The sequence below is a fragment of the Pipistrellus hanaki genome (assembly GCF_964339955.1).
Source record: "Pipistrellus hanaki genome assembly, chromosome: 12".
NCBI lineage: Eukaryota > Metazoa > Chordata > Mammalia > Chiroptera > Vespertilionidae > Pipistrellus > Pipistrellus hanaki.
Genome location: NC_140514.1, coordinates 11,354,813 through 11,376,787, shown reverse-complemented (window position 1 = coordinate 11,376,787; position 21,975 = coordinate 11,354,813). Strand labels below are relative to the sequence as shown.

General features: G+C 36.7%; 1 protein-coding gene across 7 annotated transcripts in view; it reads left to right on the top strand.

The window, feature by feature from the left end:
- Positions 1-21,975, top strand: part of BIRC6 (baculoviral IAP repeat containing 6) — a 152,699-nt gene that overhangs the window by 95,963 nt on the left and 34,761 nt on the right. For all 7 annotated transcript variants that reach the window (XR_014796484.1, XM_084900640.1, XM_084900639.1 and 4 more), the window contains exons 45-59: positions 89-216; positions 1,377-1,939; positions 2,957-3,132; positions 4,338-4,434; positions 4,574-4,768; positions 6,131-6,331; positions 9,703-9,982; positions 12,289-12,545; positions 12,785-12,893; positions 14,056-14,277; positions 15,454-16,234; positions 16,987-17,130; positions 17,585-17,714; positions 19,659-19,790; positions 21,239-21,406. Coding sequence is in view for 6 of the 7 variants with exons in the window: in XM_084900640.1 (XP_084756766.1) it covers positions 89-216; positions 1,377-1,939; positions 2,957-3,132; positions 4,338-4,434; positions 4,574-4,768; positions 6,131-6,331; positions 9,703-9,982; positions 12,289-12,545; positions 12,785-12,893; positions 14,056-14,277; positions 15,454-16,234; positions 16,987-17,130; positions 17,585-17,714; positions 19,659-19,790; positions 21,239-21,406 (3,583 nt within the window). In the remaining variant the exon portion in view is untranslated. The remainder of the gene's footprint in view (positions 1-88; positions 217-1,376; positions 1,940-2,956; positions 3,133-4,337; positions 4,435-4,573; positions 4,769-6,130; positions 6,332-9,702; positions 9,983-12,288; positions 12,546-12,784; positions 12,894-14,055; positions 14,278-15,453; positions 16,235-16,986; positions 17,131-17,584; positions 17,715-19,658; positions 19,791-21,238; positions 21,407-21,975) is intronic.

The window sequence follows — 21,975 nt, the reverse complement described above, 5'->3', positions numbered from 1 at the left end:
AGTATTTGATTTAACACTTGAGACTTTTTAAATATTAATTTAATTGGTACCAATAAGCAGTTTTCAGTGAAATTTCATTTCTTTTCAGGTTGGGCCAACAGCTACACAAGCTATGCAAGAATTTCTTACCCGATTACAAGTGCATCTTTCTTCAACATGTCCTCAGATATTCAGTGAATTTTTACTCAAGCTAATTCATATACTTTCAACAGAGAGGTATATTTTAGTGTATACATATATTTCTGATGTGTAATATATAGAGGCCCGGTACATTAATTCATGTATGGGTGGGATCTAGCCAGTCTGGCCCCAGGGGATGGGACATGGGCGATTAGCTGGCCTGCCTGCTGTTTGAACTCCTGTTTGAGGGGACAGTTTGCATATTAGCCTTTTATTATATAGGACATACACTTAGTGGCCAGATTATTATGCATTCAGAGATCATAATAATCTGGCCACTCATTGTATGTCATCACCCTCGCATCCCTGGTGTTTAGCAACTTGTTAAATAAATTAGCTCACCACTTCTTACCCATTTGTGTATTGCTAGTGTCTCTTATTAATTCTGCCACAGGAAAGCCAATGCTCATATTCTATCTGGTTGGAGATGACTGTCTTTTTATAAATGTCAGGCTTTTTGGTACCCCTTGACCTCAGGGATCTAATGAGTTCAAGAAGAGTTATGACTTTATAGTCCATTTAGCTTTTTCTTAAGTTGTGGAGGATGATTTTAGGCATAGGAGAACTTGAGTGCATTTAGTTCTGATGCATAAGAATTATTTTATTGAATCTTAATTTTTGAAATTAAAACCTGTAGGAAATGTTTAAAATAGTAACATTTTTAAAAAAAAATATTTTTTACAGAGAGGAAGGGAGAGAGATAGAGAGTTAGAAATGTCGATGAGAAACATCGACCAGCTGCCTCTTGCACACCCCCTACTGGGGATGTGCCCGCAACCAATGTACATGCCCTTGCCCGGAATCGAACCTGGGACCTTTCAGTCCACAGACCGACGCTCTACCACTTAGCCAAACCGGTTTCTGCTAAAATAGAAACATTTGAGGATAAAATATAACAGCTAATTTTATTAGGAGGAGTACTTTGTGATGTTCACATATTTTATTCTATAGCTTCAGAGTCACCCGTTTGATTTACCTGTCCTTTAGTTTTCTATTAGGAAGGGAAGTCATTTTTAAATTTTGTATAAAATAGAGATAAGAACAAGGACTCAGGAAGACATGGAAACCATTTGCTGTCAGATGAAATAGTGAATACCACGAGATTATTTTTTGTTTAGTTTTATTGTTTTATGTTGACTTCCCCGTCCAAAGATCTTAAAATGGATTAATTTTTAATTCTCTATCTTTGTCTGCAGGGGTGCCTTCCAGACAGGCCAAGGACCTCTTGATGCCCAAGTAAAGCTCTTAGAATTTACTCTGGAGCAGAATTTTGAACTCGTTTCAGTTAGTACTATTTCTGCCGTGATAGAGTCTGTCACCTTTTTAGTGCACCACTATATCACTTGCTCTGACAAAGTCACGTCTCGAAGTGGATCAGATAGCTCAGTGGGTGCTCGAGCATGCTTTGGGGGACTCTTTGCCAACCTCATTCGTCCAGGTGATGCAAAAGCAGTTTGTGGAGAAATGACAAGAGACCAACTCATGTTTGATATGTTAAAACTGGTTAATATTTTGGTACAGCTGCCCCTTTCGGGCAATAGGGAATACAGTGCAAGAGTTTCTGTGAATACCAATACGACAGACAGTGTTTCAGATGAAGAGAAAGTCTCAGGAGGCAAAGATGGTAATGGAAGCAATGGTAGTATTCAAGGATCACCTGCATACGTCGCTGACTTGGTGTTAGCCAACCAGCAGATAATGAGCCAGATTTTGTCTGCTCTGGGCCTGTGTAATAGCAGTGCCATGGCGATGATAATTGGTACGTATGGAGAATATTAATCTTATTCTTGTTTTTGGTGCTATATCTCTTCTCTTTAGCAATGTATGAGTTCATTTTCTTTTCACTTTAATGTAGGGGTAATTGTAAATTTCTTAACATGCTTGATTTTCATTAGTGAAAACTTATGTAGAGTGGCTTTAATCAATGAATTAAATTGAAATACTGAAAAATTTTAAGTAATTGGAAAATACTAACAAAATAATGTCAATTAAATTAAGAAAAAATGTGACCATAAAGCAGGTACCAAAATTTATAGCGACATATTTCTAATAATTTAAAGATGAAAACTTTTACATCAAATTTGGTATTAGGGAATCAATAAGATTTATTTATATTTTCTTAAAAAGCGAAATATAAAATTTTATTCAAAGTGTAATAGTTTCTATGACACATAACAGTGAAAAATGTATATATTGTTGCTTGTTTTCTACCTCTTCAAAAGCTTATATTATTGTTAATTTTTCAAGGTAATTGAATTTTTGTAAATTGTGACACATCCTTTCCTGATATATTTTTTTCTTTTTGTGTGTGTGTGTGTGTAATATATAATATATATATGTTTTTCTATTTTTTTGTGAGTGGGTATGTGAAACAGTTATCTTCTTTTAATCATCAGCTGTTTGAAAGTAGTTACATATATCACTTATTTTTCTCTCCATTTTCTTTCTGCTTCATATAGCTATGTGGAATTATGTTCTTTGATCATATGACATAACAGCATCTATTGTTACCAGCAATAGAGATAACTCATGTATCTCAGATTACCAAAAAACATGCTCTACTGAATATTATATTAGATAATTTAATTTCTAAGTACCTCCCCCTCCCCCCCCCTCCAGAAGCAGAGACAGCTATTAATGTACCCATCATTTAGTGGTTTCAGGAAAAACGACCATTAAGTATATTTTAATTATGACCATTAAGAGTATTTTAATTATTACTGGGTTTTAAAAATATACTCTAAAAAAAAATGTGTAATCTTTTTATTTAAACTAGGTGCAAGTGGATTACATCTCACCAAACATGAAAACTTTCATGGTGGGCTAGATGCCATATCAGTTGGAGATGGATTATTTACCATACTGACAACCCTTAGTAAAAAAGCATCTACAGTACACATGATGTTGCAGCCAATTTTAACCTACATGGCTTGTGGATATATGGGCAGACAAGTAAGTTTGATCCAACAACAGTTGTAGTAATTTAAGTAGTTTCTGACAATGGAAGTAGAGAATTATTTAGAGAACAGAGATGAATAGAATATTCATATTACAAATTGGAAAATGAACAACATCAACAGATGAGAACAATAAATTATTAGTGGACATTGGAGAGTAAGATGTCTTTGAAGTGTTAATTTTCAAAGACAATCACAGTGATATAATTATCGTATTCTTAAATTTTAAGAATTTTTCCCATTGTCCCAAAGTTCTTTGCCCCTCCCCTCCCCCCGCCCCGCCCCTCCAGTAGCATTCCTCAATACTAAAATGTTGTTGTCTTTAGGATATCACATATGAAAATTTAATGAGTATTTTTTCAAGCTTATGTTGCATATTTAGTTTCCTTTCAATTGAAATTCAAGAATAGAGTAATTTAAAAAATATATATTTTATTGATTTTTTTACAGAGAGGAAGGGAGAGAGAGAGCGAGCTAGAAACGTCTATGAGAGAGAAACATCGACCAGTTGCCTCTTGCACACCCCCTACCAGGGATATGCCCGCAACCAATGTACATGCTCTTGAGCAGAATCGAACCTGGGACCTTTCAGTCCGCAGACCGACGCTCTACCACTGAGCCAAACTGGTTTCGGCAAGAATAGAGTAATTTTAAAAGGAAATGTTAGAATATTATTGCTTTTTATATTTCCTTTTTAAAAAAGTGATTTTTAAAAAACTTACAGTCTTTCAAATGCAGATTAAAAAAAACAGTTTTGTAAAGAATTTTTTATATGTCAGTGTATAATTATCATTTTCTTAAGTATTTATTGCATTTTCTTAAGTATTTATTGCATATTTCTTGATTGGAAGATACACATATATTTTGGAAGGAATAATTTTTGAAGTGAAGCAAAAATTAATGCATATTAACTTAAGGTAAAAGTGATAATACAATAGTATTTGAAGACAGATGCTTAAAAATGTGCTCTGAATTCAGAGAGGATATTGTTCCTTTTTGATTCAAGTGAGACTTGTTATATGTTTTAGCAGACACTATTTTGTAGTGACAGGTTAAGGGTGTCATTTTATAATAGACTATAAAGGAATATTACATTTAATAAGAAATTTCATTGTCCTAATTTACTGTAAATTAATTGATATTTTAAACTTATTAATGTACATGTGTGGTTTTTTGTTTTGTTTTGTTTTTTTTAATTAGGGCTCTCTTGCTACTTGCCAGTTATCAGAACCATTATTGTGGTTCATTTTGAGAGTATTGGATACTAGTGATGCCTTGAAAGCATTCCATGACATGGGTAAGATAAAATTCCATTATTTGTCCTTTAAATGTAATCATTTGATAGTATGTTATGTTCTCATTTGAGTAGTCATTAGGAAAGTTAAGTTGATATCAAAGTATCCTAAGATTCATTTAGTATTTTTGGGTAAATTTAGGTGGTGTTCAGCTCATTTGCAACAATATGGTAACTAGCACAAGAGCTATTGTAAACACTGCAAGAAGTATGGTATCAACTATTATGAAATTTCTTGACTCTGGTCCGAATAAAGCTGTGGACAGCAGTTTGAAAACAAGAATACTAGCTTCTGAGCCTGACAACGCAGAAGGAATTCATAACTTTGCACCTCTAGGTAAGAAAGTAATTATTAAATCCTATTGGTATGAATTTATGTAGTTTATTAACTGGAATGAAACAAAAATAGTTGTTGAAATAAGTTGATAATCCTATATAATAAAAGGCCAATATGCAAATTGACCAAACAGCAGAATAACCAGTTGCTATGACATGCACTGACCACCCCGGTGCAGATGCTGAATACGGGAGCTGTTCCCTGGTGGTCAGTGTGGTCTCTCAGGGGGAGCACCGCTCAGTCAGAAGTTGGGCTCATGGCCGGCTAGCGCAGCAGCGATAATAGGAGCCTCTCCTACCTCTGAGGCAACAGTAAGGATGTCTGACATAGGAAGTGAGCTTAAGCCATCAATCAGACATCCCCTCGGCTCTCAGACTGTGAGAGGATGCAGTCTGGGCTGAGAGACACTCCTTCTCTCCTCCCCCTGACTTGAGTGCACGGATTTTGTGCACCAGGCCTCTAGCATTATAATATTACCATTTTAATGAAAAACACTTGATTTTAAAGTAGTGGTTTATGAAGCATTCTACTTATTAGGAGGGAAGTGTTTTTAATAGTTCTTTAGTAGTAATATTTGTTTTTATTTTGAGTTTAAATAAAAGTGTAATGTAGAAGATTAAATAGAACAGATATATCTGTTTTCACTGTAAATGCTAGTATTGTTTCTTCTTTGTGAGGCATTTTCCTTTGAATAAGCTTCAGATTAAATATTTGCTTCATTTTCCAGTCTATGTAGTTTTTAAAAATATTTTTCATATTTGTAACTCCATGAACATTGCCATCTTAGAATAAAAGTGATTATTTTTGCCTTAACCAGTTTGGCTCAGTGAATAGAGCGTTGGCCCGTGGACTGAAGGGTCCAATGTTCGATTCTCGGTCAACAGCATGTACCTCGGTTGAAGGTTCAATCTCTGGCCTCAACTAATCAATGTATCTCTCTCACATCAATGTTTCTTTCTCTCTGTCTCTCCCGCTCCCTCCTACTATCTTTCAAAATCAATGGGAAAATATTCTCAGGTGAGGATTAACAAACAAAAAAAGTGATTATTTTTAGATTGAAGGCTGTATTGGATATTGTGTTTTACTTAAATTATATGAGGATTTACAGTGCTAGATTTGGTATTACTTTAGTTTTCATTCAATATGTGAGTATAAAGAAATTAGGCAGCAACTAAAAGTGAACTTGTCTTTTCTCAGTTGATTAGGTATTGTGATGTTTTGAGAATATTGTGGCAAATCATGCATAGTATCAAAAAAAGTTCACGTTTTTAACTAAATTTTCTAATATTATTATGATTTGGATAGTTCTTGATGCTTTATTGGGTTTCTTTTGTAAGTTTTCACTTAAAATGTCTTTTGTAGGTACAATCACATCTAGCAGTCCTACTGCCCAACCAGCTGAGGTGCTTTTGCAGGCCACCCCGCCCCATCGAAGAGCTCGCTCTGCTGCTTGGTCCTACATCTTTCTGCCAGAGGAGGCGTGGTGTGACCTTACCATTCACCTTCCTGCAGCAGTACTTCTCAAAGAGATACATATCCAACCTCACCTTGCATCTCTTGCAAGTCAGTACTATTTTTTTGTAAAGAAGCATAATAAAAATAAACTATAATATAGAAACATAATAATGAGAAAAGTATTTAGCAAATGGTGAAAAAGATATGATTTCTAGATTTGTTAATTTTGGAATTTTTAGTGTAATATTTGATATTACCATCAAAACATTTTCCCTAAAACGAACCGATGAGTTTATTCCTCAAATAGAATGTTTGATGAAATCCACATATACTTCAATTAATTGTATATTGCCTTTTCTTGTCCCCCAAATTTATTAAACTATAGCATTAAGTTGAAATGAGTGAGTTTACACACTTGTAGATAGCAATCTTCGTTTTTCTAGTATGACAATCAATACTAGCCCTGAAATATGAAGTTAGCATAAGTTTATATGTGTCCACTTCCCATTGTAAAGATAATTACAATTGTAAGGAATTTTTAAATCATCATATTTTGAAGATAATCCTTTGTAATATTTTGAACATTTGACTGATAGTTTGAGAATTATTAATTTAATCCTTTTTCATTGAATATTTGTTACAGTTGCAAGGTAAATCAAACCAATTTTTAGAAAATAAGTTATGCACTAAGAGAAGCAGGAACTCTTTTCATGTTTTCATAAAGTAGTGTGAAATACCAGTTTGTATATATGAAATTCTTTCAGTGTAAAATATAATTTTAATAGAATTATTGAAATGTTCACATTTATGTTTATTGATTGATGTCACTTAATAGCATATAGAACTATGGGAGATTTTGTAGATCCCTGGCATATTTGGAAGAATAAATTTTTCATTTATTTGTTAGACTACTATTATAATCTAATATAGTTGTGGAATCTCCCTTTTGGTTAGAAACAGATATAATGAGTAAAATGCAGAAAGAAAGTATACTAATCCACAGGTTTTTATTTTTTTTTTATTTTTATTTTTAATTTTTTTTTTTTAAATCAATCTTTATTGTTCATATTATTACAAAGGTTCCTCATTTCTTCCCCCCTTCACCAGGTTCCCACCCCACCCTCTGCCCCCTCCCCATCCCCCATTGTCCTCATCCATAGGTGCACAGTTTATGTTCAGTCTCTTCCTCCCTCCCTCTCCCCGATAGTAAATCCCTTTTAAGATAGTAAATCTGTTACTTAGCATTTTCTCATATCAATAATACCTCCACATGCCCAATGATACACTTCACACAAAAGACATTTCCAGATAGGTCAACCAGCCTCATCCAGGCCCCACCCAAGGCACTCACAGATCAACACCCCAGCGCTATACTAACTCAACACATCCAGATCTAAGCCTTCATCACTTGATTCAGCAGACCCTCAAGTTCCCGCAAAAGTTTCTAGCCATGTCTGAGAGGCAGCCGTGGGCAGGTACAGGCGAGGAGCGAGCTGTTTCGGGCCTGGCTGCTCCGGGCCTGGCCTCTGTTGCTCTGGTTCGTTCCACAACCAGCTGCTCCGAATCCACAGGTTTTTAGCAGGTCAAAAAAGAACTATGTGCCCTCGCTGGTTTTGCTCAGTGGATAAAGCATCAACCTGTGTGCTGATGAGTTCTGGGTTCAATTCCAGTCAAGGGCACATGCTTGGGTTGCAGGCTCAATCCCCAGTAGGGGACATGTTGGAGACAGCTAGTCAGTGATTCTCATCATTGATGTTGCTATCTCTCACCGCCTCTCCCTTCCTCTCTGAAATCAATAATAAAAAATATATATCCTATATAATAAAAGCCTAATATGCTAAGTTTCCATTTGTCTGGTTGTCCTTTCAACTAATCAAAGTGTAATATGCTGATGCTATGCTAAGGCTGTTCAACTGCTTACTATGATGTGCACTGACCACCAGGTGGCAGATAGTCGGCTTGTTTACCAATAGTTTGATGTGCACTGACCACCAGGGGTTAGGTGCTCCGACTGGTAGGTTAGCTTGCTGCTAGGCTCTTGCCAATTGGGACTGAGTGAGATAGACCGGGCATGCCCTGGAGCTCTCTCGTGGTCCTTCCCCAGCTGGCCAACTCTGTCGTCCCTCCCTGGCCCCGATTGTGCACTGGAAGGTCCTCGGCCTGGCTTGTGCCCTCCTGCACTCCGGGACCCCTTGGGGAATGTCAGAGAGCTGGTATTGGCCCGATCCTGCAGGCCAGCCCGAGGGACCCCACTGGTGCACGAATTAATGCACTTGGGCCTCGTGTGTGTGTGTGTGTGTGTGTGTGTGTGTGTGTGTGTGTATGAACTATGTTAAATGGTAAAATATAAGTCAATGTAAGGCTTAAGGAGCTAATCTAAGATGAGGAAGAAATTGCTTTTATTTGGAACAAGAAAGTGGTTCATATAAATGGTGGCTTTGAAAATATAGCTTGAATTTGCACATGGGGATTGATGTAGTAAGAATGATACGAAGGAGAGCTTAATAAAACATTTTGATTTTATTATTGGATTGGAGCAGAAATTGAAGATACACTGTTTTCCAGTAGAAAAAACCTAGGCTTTAGAATCAAATATGTACTAAAATGTAAAATATGCATTTGTTAATGTGGGTATTTGGTTTACTTAATCTCTCTTTGACTTCGTCAACTTGTGTAGAAAGTGAATAATACTTATCTCAAGGTTTTGAAGATTATATTTAATACTCGATGTGACTTGTATAGTCTTATTGTAAACCTGATGTGTAATTGGTGTACAATAAGTGTTACTTCCTAATTTTACAGTCGAAATTAAAATCAGAGTTCAAAGTTTGTTGTAGTTAATAGGTAAATTTATTATATGAGCTTTCATGTTGTTAGGAAAGAAGAAACACTTTCCCTTAGCAACTGCCAGTTGTTACTTCATTAGGCCTCCTTAAATTTTAGAAGGAAATTATTTTAAAAGCAACCCTTCAGGATATTTGGCTAAGGTTTGAAAGAGAAACAAAAAATAAGAGGCAAAAAAATTTCTAAACTATATTTAAAATCATTGCAATATGGTAGTAGTGAAATAATGAGTTGGTGGAAAAGCAGTTTTTAAAAATTATATTTTTCTTTAATTGTTGACAACAGTGAATATATTAATCAGATGTCCCATATTGTTGGAGATAATTCTAAATAAGATAGAAGTAATAGAGAGTCAAGTACATGTGGGCTGTATATCTTTAGTTACTCTTGTTTGAAGTGAATGTTAGAATTTTTTAAAAACAACTTTTATTATGTATTAGATTTCATATTACATGTTGGAAAATAACTCAAAATAACTTATGGTGAGAGGCAGTGAATGATTTGGTATATAAAAGCTCTTTTGACAGCTTTATTGTGAATATAACTGAAAGCTGCTATTTTATTGGAATTTTCACTAACCTATGAAGGCTAGTTTACTTAATTCTTTAGTAATTGTTTCATTTTCTCTTCTGCAGCCTGCCCATCCTCAGTGTCTGTTGAAGTGAGTGCAGATGGGATAAATATGCTACCTTTGTCCACTCCTGTAGTCACAAGTGGTCTCACCTACATAAAAATTCAGCTTGTAAAAGCAGAAGTTGCCTCTGCTGTCTGCCTTAGACTCCATCGTCCTCGAGATGCCAGCACATTAGGGCTTTCACAAATTAAATTACTGGGCCTCACTGCTTTCGGTACCACTTCTTCAGCCACAGTTAACAATCCTTTTCTACCATCTGAAGATCAGGTATCTAAAACAAGGTATGTTTATTTCGCATTCTAAAGAAAGCTTTCTATGAAATTATTCTGTAGTTTAGTTACTTAATTATTTAATTTAAATGGTTTTATTGCTTTGAGAGAGAGAGAGAAACAACAATGTGAGAAAAACACTGATTGACCATCTCCCATTTGAGAGAGAGAGAGAGAGAAACAACAATGTGAGAAAAACACTGATTGGCTATCTCCCATTTGTCCCCTACTGGGGATGGAGCTTACAGCCTGGGCATGTGCCCTGACTGGGAATTAAACCTGTGACCTTTGGTGCATGTGACAGTGTTCAGCCATCTGAGCCATACTAGTCAGGACTGTGGCTTTTATTTTTTAGGGTTTAGGAATTGCTTTGTTGAATATGTATAAAAACATGCTTTTTTGTTTGTTTTTTAAGTGTAGTAGAGACAATTCTATCAAGCAGAACCTGGAGGCTAGTTAAAATTTAGATTTATATGTGTTTAATCCTTGAGATATTCATCAATGTGGTATATGTGGATGCGGATTCTAGTTTCTTGGGTTGGAGTATAAGAATATCTACCCTGGCCAGTGTGGCTCAGTGGTTGAGTGTCAACCCATGCACCAAGAGGTTTAATTCCCAATTAGGGCACATGCCTGGGTTGCAGGCTTGGTTCCCAATAGGGGACATGTAGGAGGCAGTCAATCAATGTTGGTTCTTATCCATCAATATTTATATCTCTCTATAAAATAATCAGTAAAAACATGTTTTTAGAAACTATCCAAATGCCTATCACCAGGAATCTATCTAAACCATAGAAATTGACCACATAAATCGATCTAATCTTATATGGTAATTCCTAAATGACAGTCAGCAAAAGGGTTGTATTTGAACCATACAAAACTAACCGAACAAACAAGGACCTGAATATATTCTTTAATCTACGTTTTTCTTGTATATTTTGTTGTTTGGAATTTTTATAAACTGGTTTTACTGAAAGCTTTGCCTGAAAAAAAAAAAAAAAAATTAGGATATCTTTTTAATTCCCAAGCTGCTAAGACTTTTCATTTTTAAAAGTCTATGGTCCTATACAGTTTGTATTTATACACATAAGTATGTGTATATATAAAAACACGAGGGGCTCAGAGCACGGAGATTCGTGCTTGGGGTTGGGCCCCTCAGCCCTACCTGCACCCTCTCCCATCTGGGAGTGCTCAGGGGAGCCCTCTCCAATCTGGGAGTTTCTGTCTGTCTTTGCAATCATATGAGCAAATTTTATGAGACCCCAACCCAGTTTGGTTTGGTGCTCACAGAATAATAGAGGACTTTTTTTCCCCCTCCATTGGTGGAGATTTCCTAGAAGCTGTAGGATATCTTTCCTTTAATTTTTCCTCGATGCCGTGACTTGACTTGACTTTCACCTTTGCTTTCCCCCACTCCCCACCTACAACAGTAACTTGCTCCAGGCTCACTTTGCTCTAGTGTCTAGGAGATCCCGAAACACATCTGCCACCAGAACTATGATTCCCAGCATTTCTGGTGCTCCCCAAGCTCTTGGTTTCCACTTCTGGTCCAGGGGCTGCACAAACAAAAAGGACTGAGAACTCCAGCCGCCCCAGGCTGGGCTAATAGGACTCGACACTCCAGTGGCTTCCCTGGGACCCCAGCTCCTTGGCGCCTGGAATGGCCACGGGTTGCTCCGGGACCCTGGCTGCTCTGGGCCTATGTGTGGGCCTACAAGCTCAGAGCGGCCAGCTCCTGAGGATGCTTGACTCCGGGACCCAGGCCACTTGGCGCCGTCCCACCCCTGGCTGCTTGCCCCTGGCTGCTCGCCCCTGGCTGCTCGGTGTGTGTACGTGTAGGCCTGGAGTGGCCATGGTTCATTCTAGGATTCCGGGCCTACGTGTGGCCCTACAAGCTCAGAGCGGCCTGGGTCCCAAGGACGCCCGGCTGCCCTGCCCCCAGCCCCTCGGGCACCTGCCCATGCAAATTAACCCACCATCTTTGTTGGGTTAATTTGCGTACTTCTGATAGGCTGGTGGGTGTCACAAAGTGACGGTAAATTTGTATCTTTTTCTTTTATTAGTGTAGATTTTCTGATATTAAAAAAGAAGCAAGCACAATTTCAAAATACTATTATCACATAAATATTTTTATGTCTTCTGTCACAGGGGAAACTTATTGTTTAGTTAATTCTTTGATAGTGCAGTATTCTAAAACTTTTTTACATAGATTGGTGCTGTTTATGAAACAGCATGCTGATCTCTAAGAAGTTTTGTTATACACCTGAAATAATTTGAGCTATGTAAATTTATAAGTCACTTTGTATTGTGTATTTCAGTATTGGATGGTTACGGTTATTACATCATTGTCTAACTCACATAAGTGATCTGGAAGGAATGATGGCATGTGCTGCTGCACCTACTGCTAATCTGCTACAGACTTGTGCTGCCTTATTGATGTCCCCATACTGTGGAATGCATTCACCGAACATTGAGGTTGTTCTTGTAAAGATAGGCCTGCAATCCACTAGAATTGGTCTGAAGCTTATAGACATTCTGCTGAGAAATTGTGCAGCATCAGGCAGTGATCCTACAGGTGACCATTAACTTTCATATTTTAATTCTTACATTTGCAAAGCAGTGACTTGAATTATGTCATTTGTGGTTACTTCTGTTTCTGAAATTAACTTCCATCTATGCCTTCATTGTGTTTGGAGTTTTTTTGTTGCAATTTATAGAAGAGTTATTTTTAATGAATAATTTAACATTAAATTGAGCAAATCTCATTCCATTTGCTTCATTAACAACTTTTTCCTTTTGGTTCTTTATTACAAGATTTAAATAGCCCTTTACTTTTTGGAAGACTGAATGGGCTCTCTTCTGACTCTACTATAGATATTCTTTATCAGCTCGGAACAACTCAGGACACTGGAACAAAAGAGAGGTATATAGTCTCATTTTTAAATTAAAGTCACAGAAACATACGATCACTTGTAGGAATTTATTTGTAGTATTTTCTCCTTAGATCATGTTATAAAAGTTAAGACCATTTATTATATTGTATATTCACCTGTATACTTTACATGACGCAATTTCTAGATATTTTTGTGAGCATTAAACAAATTTTCACATATACCTCTTACCTAGAAAAAAATCTGATGGTTTAAAATAGAAATTTGAAAGCAAATCAATGCAAATATAAATAGTGTTTTAAGAATGAGCAATGTATCTTTTTTGTTTCTTAAACTTCAAATCACTATTGCTTTAATCATTCTTTTACTCTCAGTTAGTGTTCCCCAGCTCCAGGGGATTGAGAGTAGGGGGGCACTTATAAAAGGACATATGTTGGGCTTATATTCTGTTATCAGAATGAAGGGGGGTGAGTGGCTGCTACTAGTATTAATGGATGGGAGCAAGATTTATGAAACAGGCTGTATAGGATGTGATTCTGCACAATGAAGAATTAGCCCCAGATTACTCCTCTAGGTTATATGGATTTGTTGTGAAAGAAAATTTAGAAGAGATGGTGAGTTTGTTAAGTTGTATGTACTGTAATTCTAGTTATATATTTTGTTATAAGTCAGGTAGGAATTAATGTTTATTTGTTGAATTATAATTATTATCTCAAGAATTTTCACCGGTTAAGATTGGAAAGGTTGCCGAAACCGGTTTGGCTCAGTGGTAGAGCGTCGGTCTGCGGACTGAAAGGTCCCGGGTTCGATTCCGGTCAGGGGCATGTATGTTGGCTGCGGGCACATCCCCGGTAGGGGGTGTGCAAGAGGCAGCTGGTCGATGTTTCTCTCTCATCGACGTTTCTAGCTCTCTATCTCTCTCCCTTCCTCTCTGTAAAAAAATCAATAAAATATATTTTTTTAAAAAAAAAAAAAAAAAAAAAAAAAGATTGGAAAGGTTATTGGAAAATTAGAACTACTATATCCTTGTTCTTATATAATTTGTTTTCCCTTCTATTTTAGATTAAAACTCATGAGAACAATTAGTATGTTTTTATTATAAATATATTTCTTTCAGATAATGGTGATATTTATCCATATTAAATGTCAGTTAAGATATAAGTAGTTATTTGAATTTCATTTTCTTCTTTTAAGGATTCAGGCCTTGTTAAAATGGGTCAGTGATTCTGCAAGAGTGGCTGCTATGAAGAAAAGTGGCAGAATGAACTACATGTGCCCTAACTCTTCAGCAATAGAATATGGTCTTTTAATGCCATCTCCTTCTCATTTGCACTGTGTAGCAGCAATTCTGTGGCACAGTTACGAACTCCTGGTAGAGTATGATTTACCAGCACTGTTGGACCGAGACCTCTTTGAGTGAGTATGATTTGTGAAATTCTTTTTTCCTCCAGTACTAAATTGCTTTGGTTTTCACTTGAAATAATATCTTATGTGCTTATTGGGATAAAATTAATACTTTGAAAGTAGTGGGTAAATATAGTTAGGTACAATTTTGAAATGAGATGTTACAAAAATTTAATTTATCTTCATGCTTTAGAAGATATTATTAATGTCATTGTCTGTTTTTCCAACCTAAAAGTAGAATGTTTAATGTATATGCTCCCTACATTTCATAGTGTTTATCTTATTTGCACATTTACCCATCAGATTCTTTTATCTTTAATGTGTAATTGTGAAAAAAAGTATAGCTATAAATTTTGAAAGACTTGCTATGTCAGAAGGGTTTTGTAATTAACTGTTTTTACTACTATATTTTAGATGCCTGTTAACGATTGTTTTTTTGATAAGTGGTTTCCACTACCCACTTTTCTTCATTATACTCAGCTAATGCATTGTTGAGCTTACTGCCTGATAATTCCTAAGTCTTAGCAGAATATTATATTTACTTTTGAAGAGTCCCATGACAGATAAAAGGTTGGGCTTTTGTCTTGGAGTCGGTCATTATCATAATTCCTCCTATCAATTGGTATAATCTGTGGTTTATTAGTGAAAGTCACTAATAATTTTTGATTTGCAAACATGTATTTAAGCCATCAATCATGTCAAATTTTCTTGGTAAACAATTTCATTGTTTTTATTTAATGCCACTTTTTTGAGATCACACAGAGAGTGGCCAACCTCTGATCTTGCACCAGTGGGTTCTTCGGCCTGGCCTGCATCTTCTCTCAATCCAGGACACTTTAGCAGATGTCAGAGAGCTGGTTTCTGCTCCATCCCACAGGCTAGGCCAAGGGACCCAAATGGTGCACGAATTTGTGCACTGGGCCTCTAACTTTAAAGTAGACCTCTTGGTTTTCTGTACTCATTTTATATTTTTATTCTACCTTCTAATTTACCTAAATACTTAATGTATGTTATAAGCCATCTTCCTGAAATCTTACCATGTAATAATACTTATGTCAAATAAACAATGTATTTTTTATTAGAGTTCAGATTGATCTCTAGTAGAAATACTTGGAATAAATGTAAGAAAATATATTGATATGTATACGTACGTACACATCGTTAACTTGGCATCTTTTATTCCCCTAGGTTACTCTTTAATTGGTCCATGTCTCTTCCCTGCAATATGGTTTTGAAAAAAGCTGTTGACAGTCTACTTTGCTCAATGTGCCATGTACACCCAAGTTATTTTTCTTTGCTGATGGGCTGGATGGGAATTACACCTCCTCCAATACAGTGTCACCACAGACTATCTATGACAGATGACAGCAAGAAGCAAGATCTTAGTTCATCTTTAACAGATGACTCTAAAAACGCACAAGCTCCTCTTGCACTAACTGAATCACACTTAGCAACTCTTGCTTCCTCTTCTCAATCTCCAGAAGCTATCAAACAATTATTGGACTCAGGTTTGCCATCTCTTCTTGTGAGGAGTCTGGCCAGTTTCTGCTTTAGCCACATTTCTTACTCGGAAAGCATTGCTCAATCAATAGATGCATTCCAGGACAAACTCAGGCGGCATCATGTTCCACAACAATGCAATAAGATGCCTATCACAGCAGACCTGGTTGCTCCTATTCTTAGGTTTTTGACAGAAGTTGGCAGTAGCCATGTTATGAAAGACTGGCTTGGTGGTTCAGAAGTCAATCCACTGTGGACAGCACTTCTGTTTTTATTGTGTCACTCTGGGTCCACTTCTGGAGGACATAATTTAGGTGCACAACAGAGCAGTGCAAGATCGGCTTCTCTGTCTTCAGCTACTACTGCAGGATTGACTGCTCAACAGAGGACAGCAATCGAGAATGCAACGGTGGCATTCTTCCTGCAGTGCATTTCATGCCACCCTAATAATCAAAAGCTGATGGCACAGGTAAGAGTGGGAAATCTGGCTTATGTTTTAAATTATTTTAATATGTTGTCAAATAGTACTAGTGAAATTAGTTAAGAAATGGGCATGTATTATATAAGGCTAGATTGTGGTAAAGTTTGGGATTGGGTATGTTTAATGTCTGAATTTAAACCCAAATTAAAATACAGAAATGGAAAAAACAACAACACAGTACCGTTATCTTCTCCTTCCTCCCCTCAATTGTCACATATATCAGTTAATCTTTTTGATGAGATAGTGGGGTCCCTAAGCCAGGCCGACCATCAGGGCTGATCTTTGGGGCGACTGGCAGTGCCTCCGCTTGCACCTGCCTTGGCTGGCCTGGACCTGAGGGCTGGGGCAGCTCCTGCGTTGAGCATCTCCCCCCTGCTGGTCAGTGCGCGTCATAGTCGTTCCACCGGTCAATTTGCACATTAGATTTTTATTATATAGGATAGGATTGTATTGTAACCACATAGATATTGACCAAAGTTAACAGTAAGTTGGTTATCCTGGGTATTTATTATTTGAAAACTCTACAGTAGTAATTTTTCTTACCCACAGACATTTTTGTTGCATTTCTTATCTACTTCTGTATTTATGTACTTTAAGATGAAATAACGCATTCTTTAATTATACTAATATGATATATGGAAATGTACTTGTTAATTCACACTTTTAGTTTTCTTTTTTCAGTTAAAATACAAAGCTGCAAATACACATTGCATTTAACTTTATATCTCTTGTCTTGCCAGGTTCTCTGTGAACTGTTTCAGGCATCTCCTCAAAGAGGAAACCTTCCTACATCGGGGAACATTTCAGGGTTTGTGCGTAGATTGTTTTTGCAGTTGATGCTAGAGGATGAGAAAGTGACAATGTTTCTACAGTCTCCCTGTCCAGTGAGTATTTAACAATTAAATTTTAGTGATTAGATAAGATTACTAAAGATATTTTATTGTAAAGATATTTTATAATTTCACAACAGTTTGCAGTGATTTCTACATTCTAATTTCTAAGAAAGTAAAGTGAAATTAGAAAAACTTGTATACTTCATGATAGGATCTAATAATCTCTTTGAGATAAACCCTCTCTACCTAAAATAACCTAATTATACTTTAGTAGAATAGTATAATTTGATTTGGGAAAAACTAACATAATATTAGGTACAATAATGCTAATGCAAAGCTTAACCTACCAATCATGGGCAGGTAAATATGCCACTTTAAAGAAACACATTAAACAAGCCCATTATATTTTGTATGCATTATAGAATTTTTATTCTTTTATGCTTTCAAAATTTGTAAAATATTTATTAAAAAAACACATTTTGATTTATTTTGAATTAATTTTCAGCTATACAAAGGTAGAATCAATGCTACTAGCCATGTCATCCAGCATCCAATGTATGGAGCAGGCCACAAGTTCCGGACACTTCACTTGCCAGTGTCAACAACATTATCAGAAGTTCTTGACAGAGTGTCAGGTAAGTCAGACTTAAATTTTCTTTAACTTTATGTTAGATATATTTGGAATTTTATTACTTTTATTACTGTTTATTTTACTACCTTCATTTACTCAGCAAACATTTAATGGCTAGAAAAGGTCAATATATCTTCCCTTTATGAAGCATGAGTAAGTAGCTGAATAAAAAATGTTTAATACAAGTTAGCACCTATATTTCTTTTGATGTGATGTGTGTTATGTGTAACAATGACAGATGGAGTTGTTGGATATGTAGACAAGCTGTGGGTAGCCATTGATAGAATTTCTCACAATAAGCCTCTGGCTGTTTTATAGTAAGTTATTTCTAGAGTACTAGCGTGGATGACAGTAATAAAAATTTACTAAGTCTTCAGAAGATGAAAATAAGGTAGAATTGATTGGTGACCTAATTGCTTTGAATAGTTAGTGAAGAAAGAAGACATAACTTTTCCCCTTGGTTTCTTAACTGTATTTCAAAAGCTCTCACATAGTGCCTTTAAACAACATTTACTAACTACTAAAAACTTAGTTTTTGATGTAAGAATGCAATGTGACTATGGATGGTTTGAGTTTATCACCAATCCTAATCAGTGAATGAATTCATGCTATTTGTAAGCACAGTAGTTTGTACTAGGCTATAATAATGAGCAAGACAAATGTTCTGCCCTTCAAAGTATTTATGATCTTATATATATGTTGTGAGAATAAAAAACAAGCTGGAAACATAACTGTTTAAATTGTAATTTAAATATAAACATGCGTCTATACATTAGCATGTACTTCAGTTTGAAGCAACACTGATAACTGAAGGAAGTTTACAGTATCTCAGGAAAAGCTGCTGATGTTTATTTATCAGGTGTAAGTACAAATCTAAGCTTAAAGTAAAAGGCTGGGTTGAAGACTTTGGGAATTGTTACCAAATATAAGTGGTAAATTAAACCATGAGAATGGATGTGATTATAATGAGGAAATAAGGTAGAAAAGAGCCTTTTCCAGTTTTAATTACCACCTCTAATACAACTGTGCATGCAGTCAGCACCCAGACATCAGGGCATGGGGGCTTCCTTAGAGCAGAGGTGGTGGGAACACCCCCAGGCCCAGCAGTCAGAGCCCAGACAGCAGAGCCTGGGAGCTTCCTTAGTGTTGCAGTGGCGGGGAAGTCCCCAGACATGGCAGACAGAGCCCAGACAGCAGGGCACGGGGGCTTCCTTAGAGCAGAGGTGCTAGGAACACCCCCAGTCCCAGCAGACAGAGCCCAGACAGCAGGGCTTGGGGGCTTCCTTAGTGCTTCCTTAGTGCTGTGGTGGCGGGGAAGTCTCCAGACATGGCAGACAGAGCCCAGACAGCAGGGGTTGGGGGTTCCTTAGTGCGTTGGTGTCAGCAAAGCCCCCAGGCCTGGCAGACAGAGCACACTGCAGGGCATTGGGGCTTCCTTCACATGGCGCGTGGTGGAGGCAGGCAGAGAGCAGGGCATGGAGGCCTCATATCCATGGCTGCAGCGAAACCTCCAGGCCTGCAGAGAGCAGAGAACCACAGGGGTGGGCCTAAGCCATCAGTAGGACATCCCCTGAGAGCTCCTGGATTGTAGAGGGTGCAGGCTGGGCTGAGGGACCCCCATGCACGAATTTCATGCACCAGGCCTCTAGTACCTAAAATAAAGTAGATTTTCATGGTAATGGTTTTCTTGCCTTTAGAAGTAATATGCAATATTTTCTTGAGATTGGATTTTAAGTATGCTGATTTAAGAACAGTGGTGGTGGTGGTGGTGGTGGGGGGGGGAAGAACAGTGGTGAGTTCCAGACTTTGATTTATTTGTCCTAAATCCATTTATCAACAATTTTAGTGATAATACAATGTTATATAATCTTATTTTGAGATATTTACCATTTCCCTTCCTAGTGACTTTGAAAAACAATGTATTTTACATAACAATATTTCCTCACAGATACACCAAGTATCACTGCCAAACTAATTAGTGAACAAAAAGATGACAAAGAAAAGAAAAACCATGAAGAGAAAGAAAAAGTTAAGGCAGAAAATGGATTTCAGGACAATTACAGTGTTGTTGTTGCTTCAGGTAAGCTTTCTGTTTTTTTTATAATCTTGACTGGAGGCCCATTGCAGGAAGACTCCTGCAAGAATAGGGCTTCCTGTGGTCAGAGCAAAGCAGAGAAGGGAGCGAAGCCCGCTGAGTTCGCTGCTTCTCTCCCTCCCGTCTCTGCTGCCTCGTTCCCTTCTCCACAGCTTTGCTTCCTTCTGAAGCACTTGGCTTCCTTCTACACTGCCTTCAGTCTTCACTCCCTGCCTGTGTATGCAAATTAACTGTCATCTTTGTTAGGTTAATTTTCATACTTGCTCTGAATTGCTGGTGGGCACAGTAGAGAGATGGTCAGTTTGCATATTTCTCTTTTATTAGTGTAGATTTTGTTTGTGTTTCTATGCAGTATAACAATTCATATTTCTAGGAATTTCTTATAATAAAGAGTATTAATGAAAAATCTGACTTATAATGATGTCTTAAATCTAAATATAAAACTAGTATTCTGAAAATCTGTTATTCTTTGGCACTGAAACTTATTTTATGTCCAAAGCTTGTAATATGTCATCAAGTATTGACCTTGTGTGAATAGTTTACATATTGCATTTCAACTTGATAGTGTATAGAGAATTATACTCTTATGTGTTAAGGGATTTTTGTGTAACCTCCGTGTTTTTTTTTTTTTTTTTTTAAGCAAAAGTGAAATGAAAAAATATCAGTTTTTACTTATGGTATTGTGTTCATTACTTAACATAAAATTAGAAAAAAAATAATTGAAAGAAAATTGGTAGGTGCAGGAAAAAAAATGGCCAAGATAACTTGTAATTTGGGCTCATATATTCCTTGGCATAGGTGTGACGATTTTAGTTCAAAAGACAAAGTCCACTTTACTCCTCAAATAGTAGGCCTCTGTATTGGCTTAGCTATTCCATCAGAGAAAAATTAAGAACATAAGATTTCCTACCCATATTTGCACAAAACTACTTTATAGTAGTAAATGGACAGCCATTTGTATCATAGAATACAGTAATTGACAGTATTTTTTAAAAAATATATTTTATTGATTTTTTACAGAGAGGAAGGGAGAGAGTTAGAAACATCGATGAGAGAGAGTCATCGATCAGCTGCCTCTTGCACACCCCCTACTGGGGATATGCCCGCAACCAAGGTACGTTCCCCTGTCCGGAATCGAACCCGGGACCCTTCAGTCCGCAGGCCGACCTCTATCCACTGAGCTAAACCGGTTTCGGCAGTTGACAGTATTTTTTATTTTTATCTTTGAAAATATTTAGAAATGCAGCCCAATGTATTTGTGGAGTTTCATGAGGAACAAATAGAATCAGGAGATCTGATGTTAAATTAGAAGAAACATTTCTATCTTTTCTCATTGGTTAGGAATGTGGTGCTTTATTAAAATATTGTAGAAACACACTTTTACTCCATTAGAGTGCTGGCTATATACAATTTTACTGATTCTTTACTCCTAGGGCTGAAATCCCAATCTAAACGTGCCGTGTCAGCTACACCACCGCGCCCACCATCCAGGAGAGGGAGAGCAATGCCCGATAAAATAGGAAGTGCTTCCTCAGCAGCAGACAACGCCAGCAAAGTAATTACTGTCCCAGTGTTTCATCTGTTCCACAAACTTTTGGCAGGTAATGTTCACAATGATAAGACATTTAAGAAATTTTAATAATCTTATGACTGTATAAATCAGATGTGTACTCACCAGAATCATCTTTAATTCGGTGGTATTGATGAGATAAATGAATTATTGACTTTGTCCATGCAGTTCCCGGAGAACAGAGACCATATCCTTTTTAACACTACTGAATTATGTTGCACACTTATGCTTTACTTTCTAAATTTCACTGTTAATTTGCCATAATATAATCAGTAAAATTAATATTTTAGAAAGTTCACAAGTTATATAGGAAGTGTGGTGAGGCAACTTTTAAATAATTAGTTCTAGTAGTAAAAGCCTTGGATGTATCATTGATAATTAAGCAATATTTTCTCCCCACCTAAAACATATTCTTTGACCAATGTACTTTCTGTTGGTCAAGGTGATAATCTACTTTGTCTCCATTTTTGTTCTGTATTGTTACAAATTAAATCTCCAACTTACTTTAAGTGGGTTTTCCTTCTTAGCTTTACCTGGCTGTTTATAGCAGAGGTCAGCAAACTATGGATGGTGAACTGGAAGCCTTTTTATAAAAATATT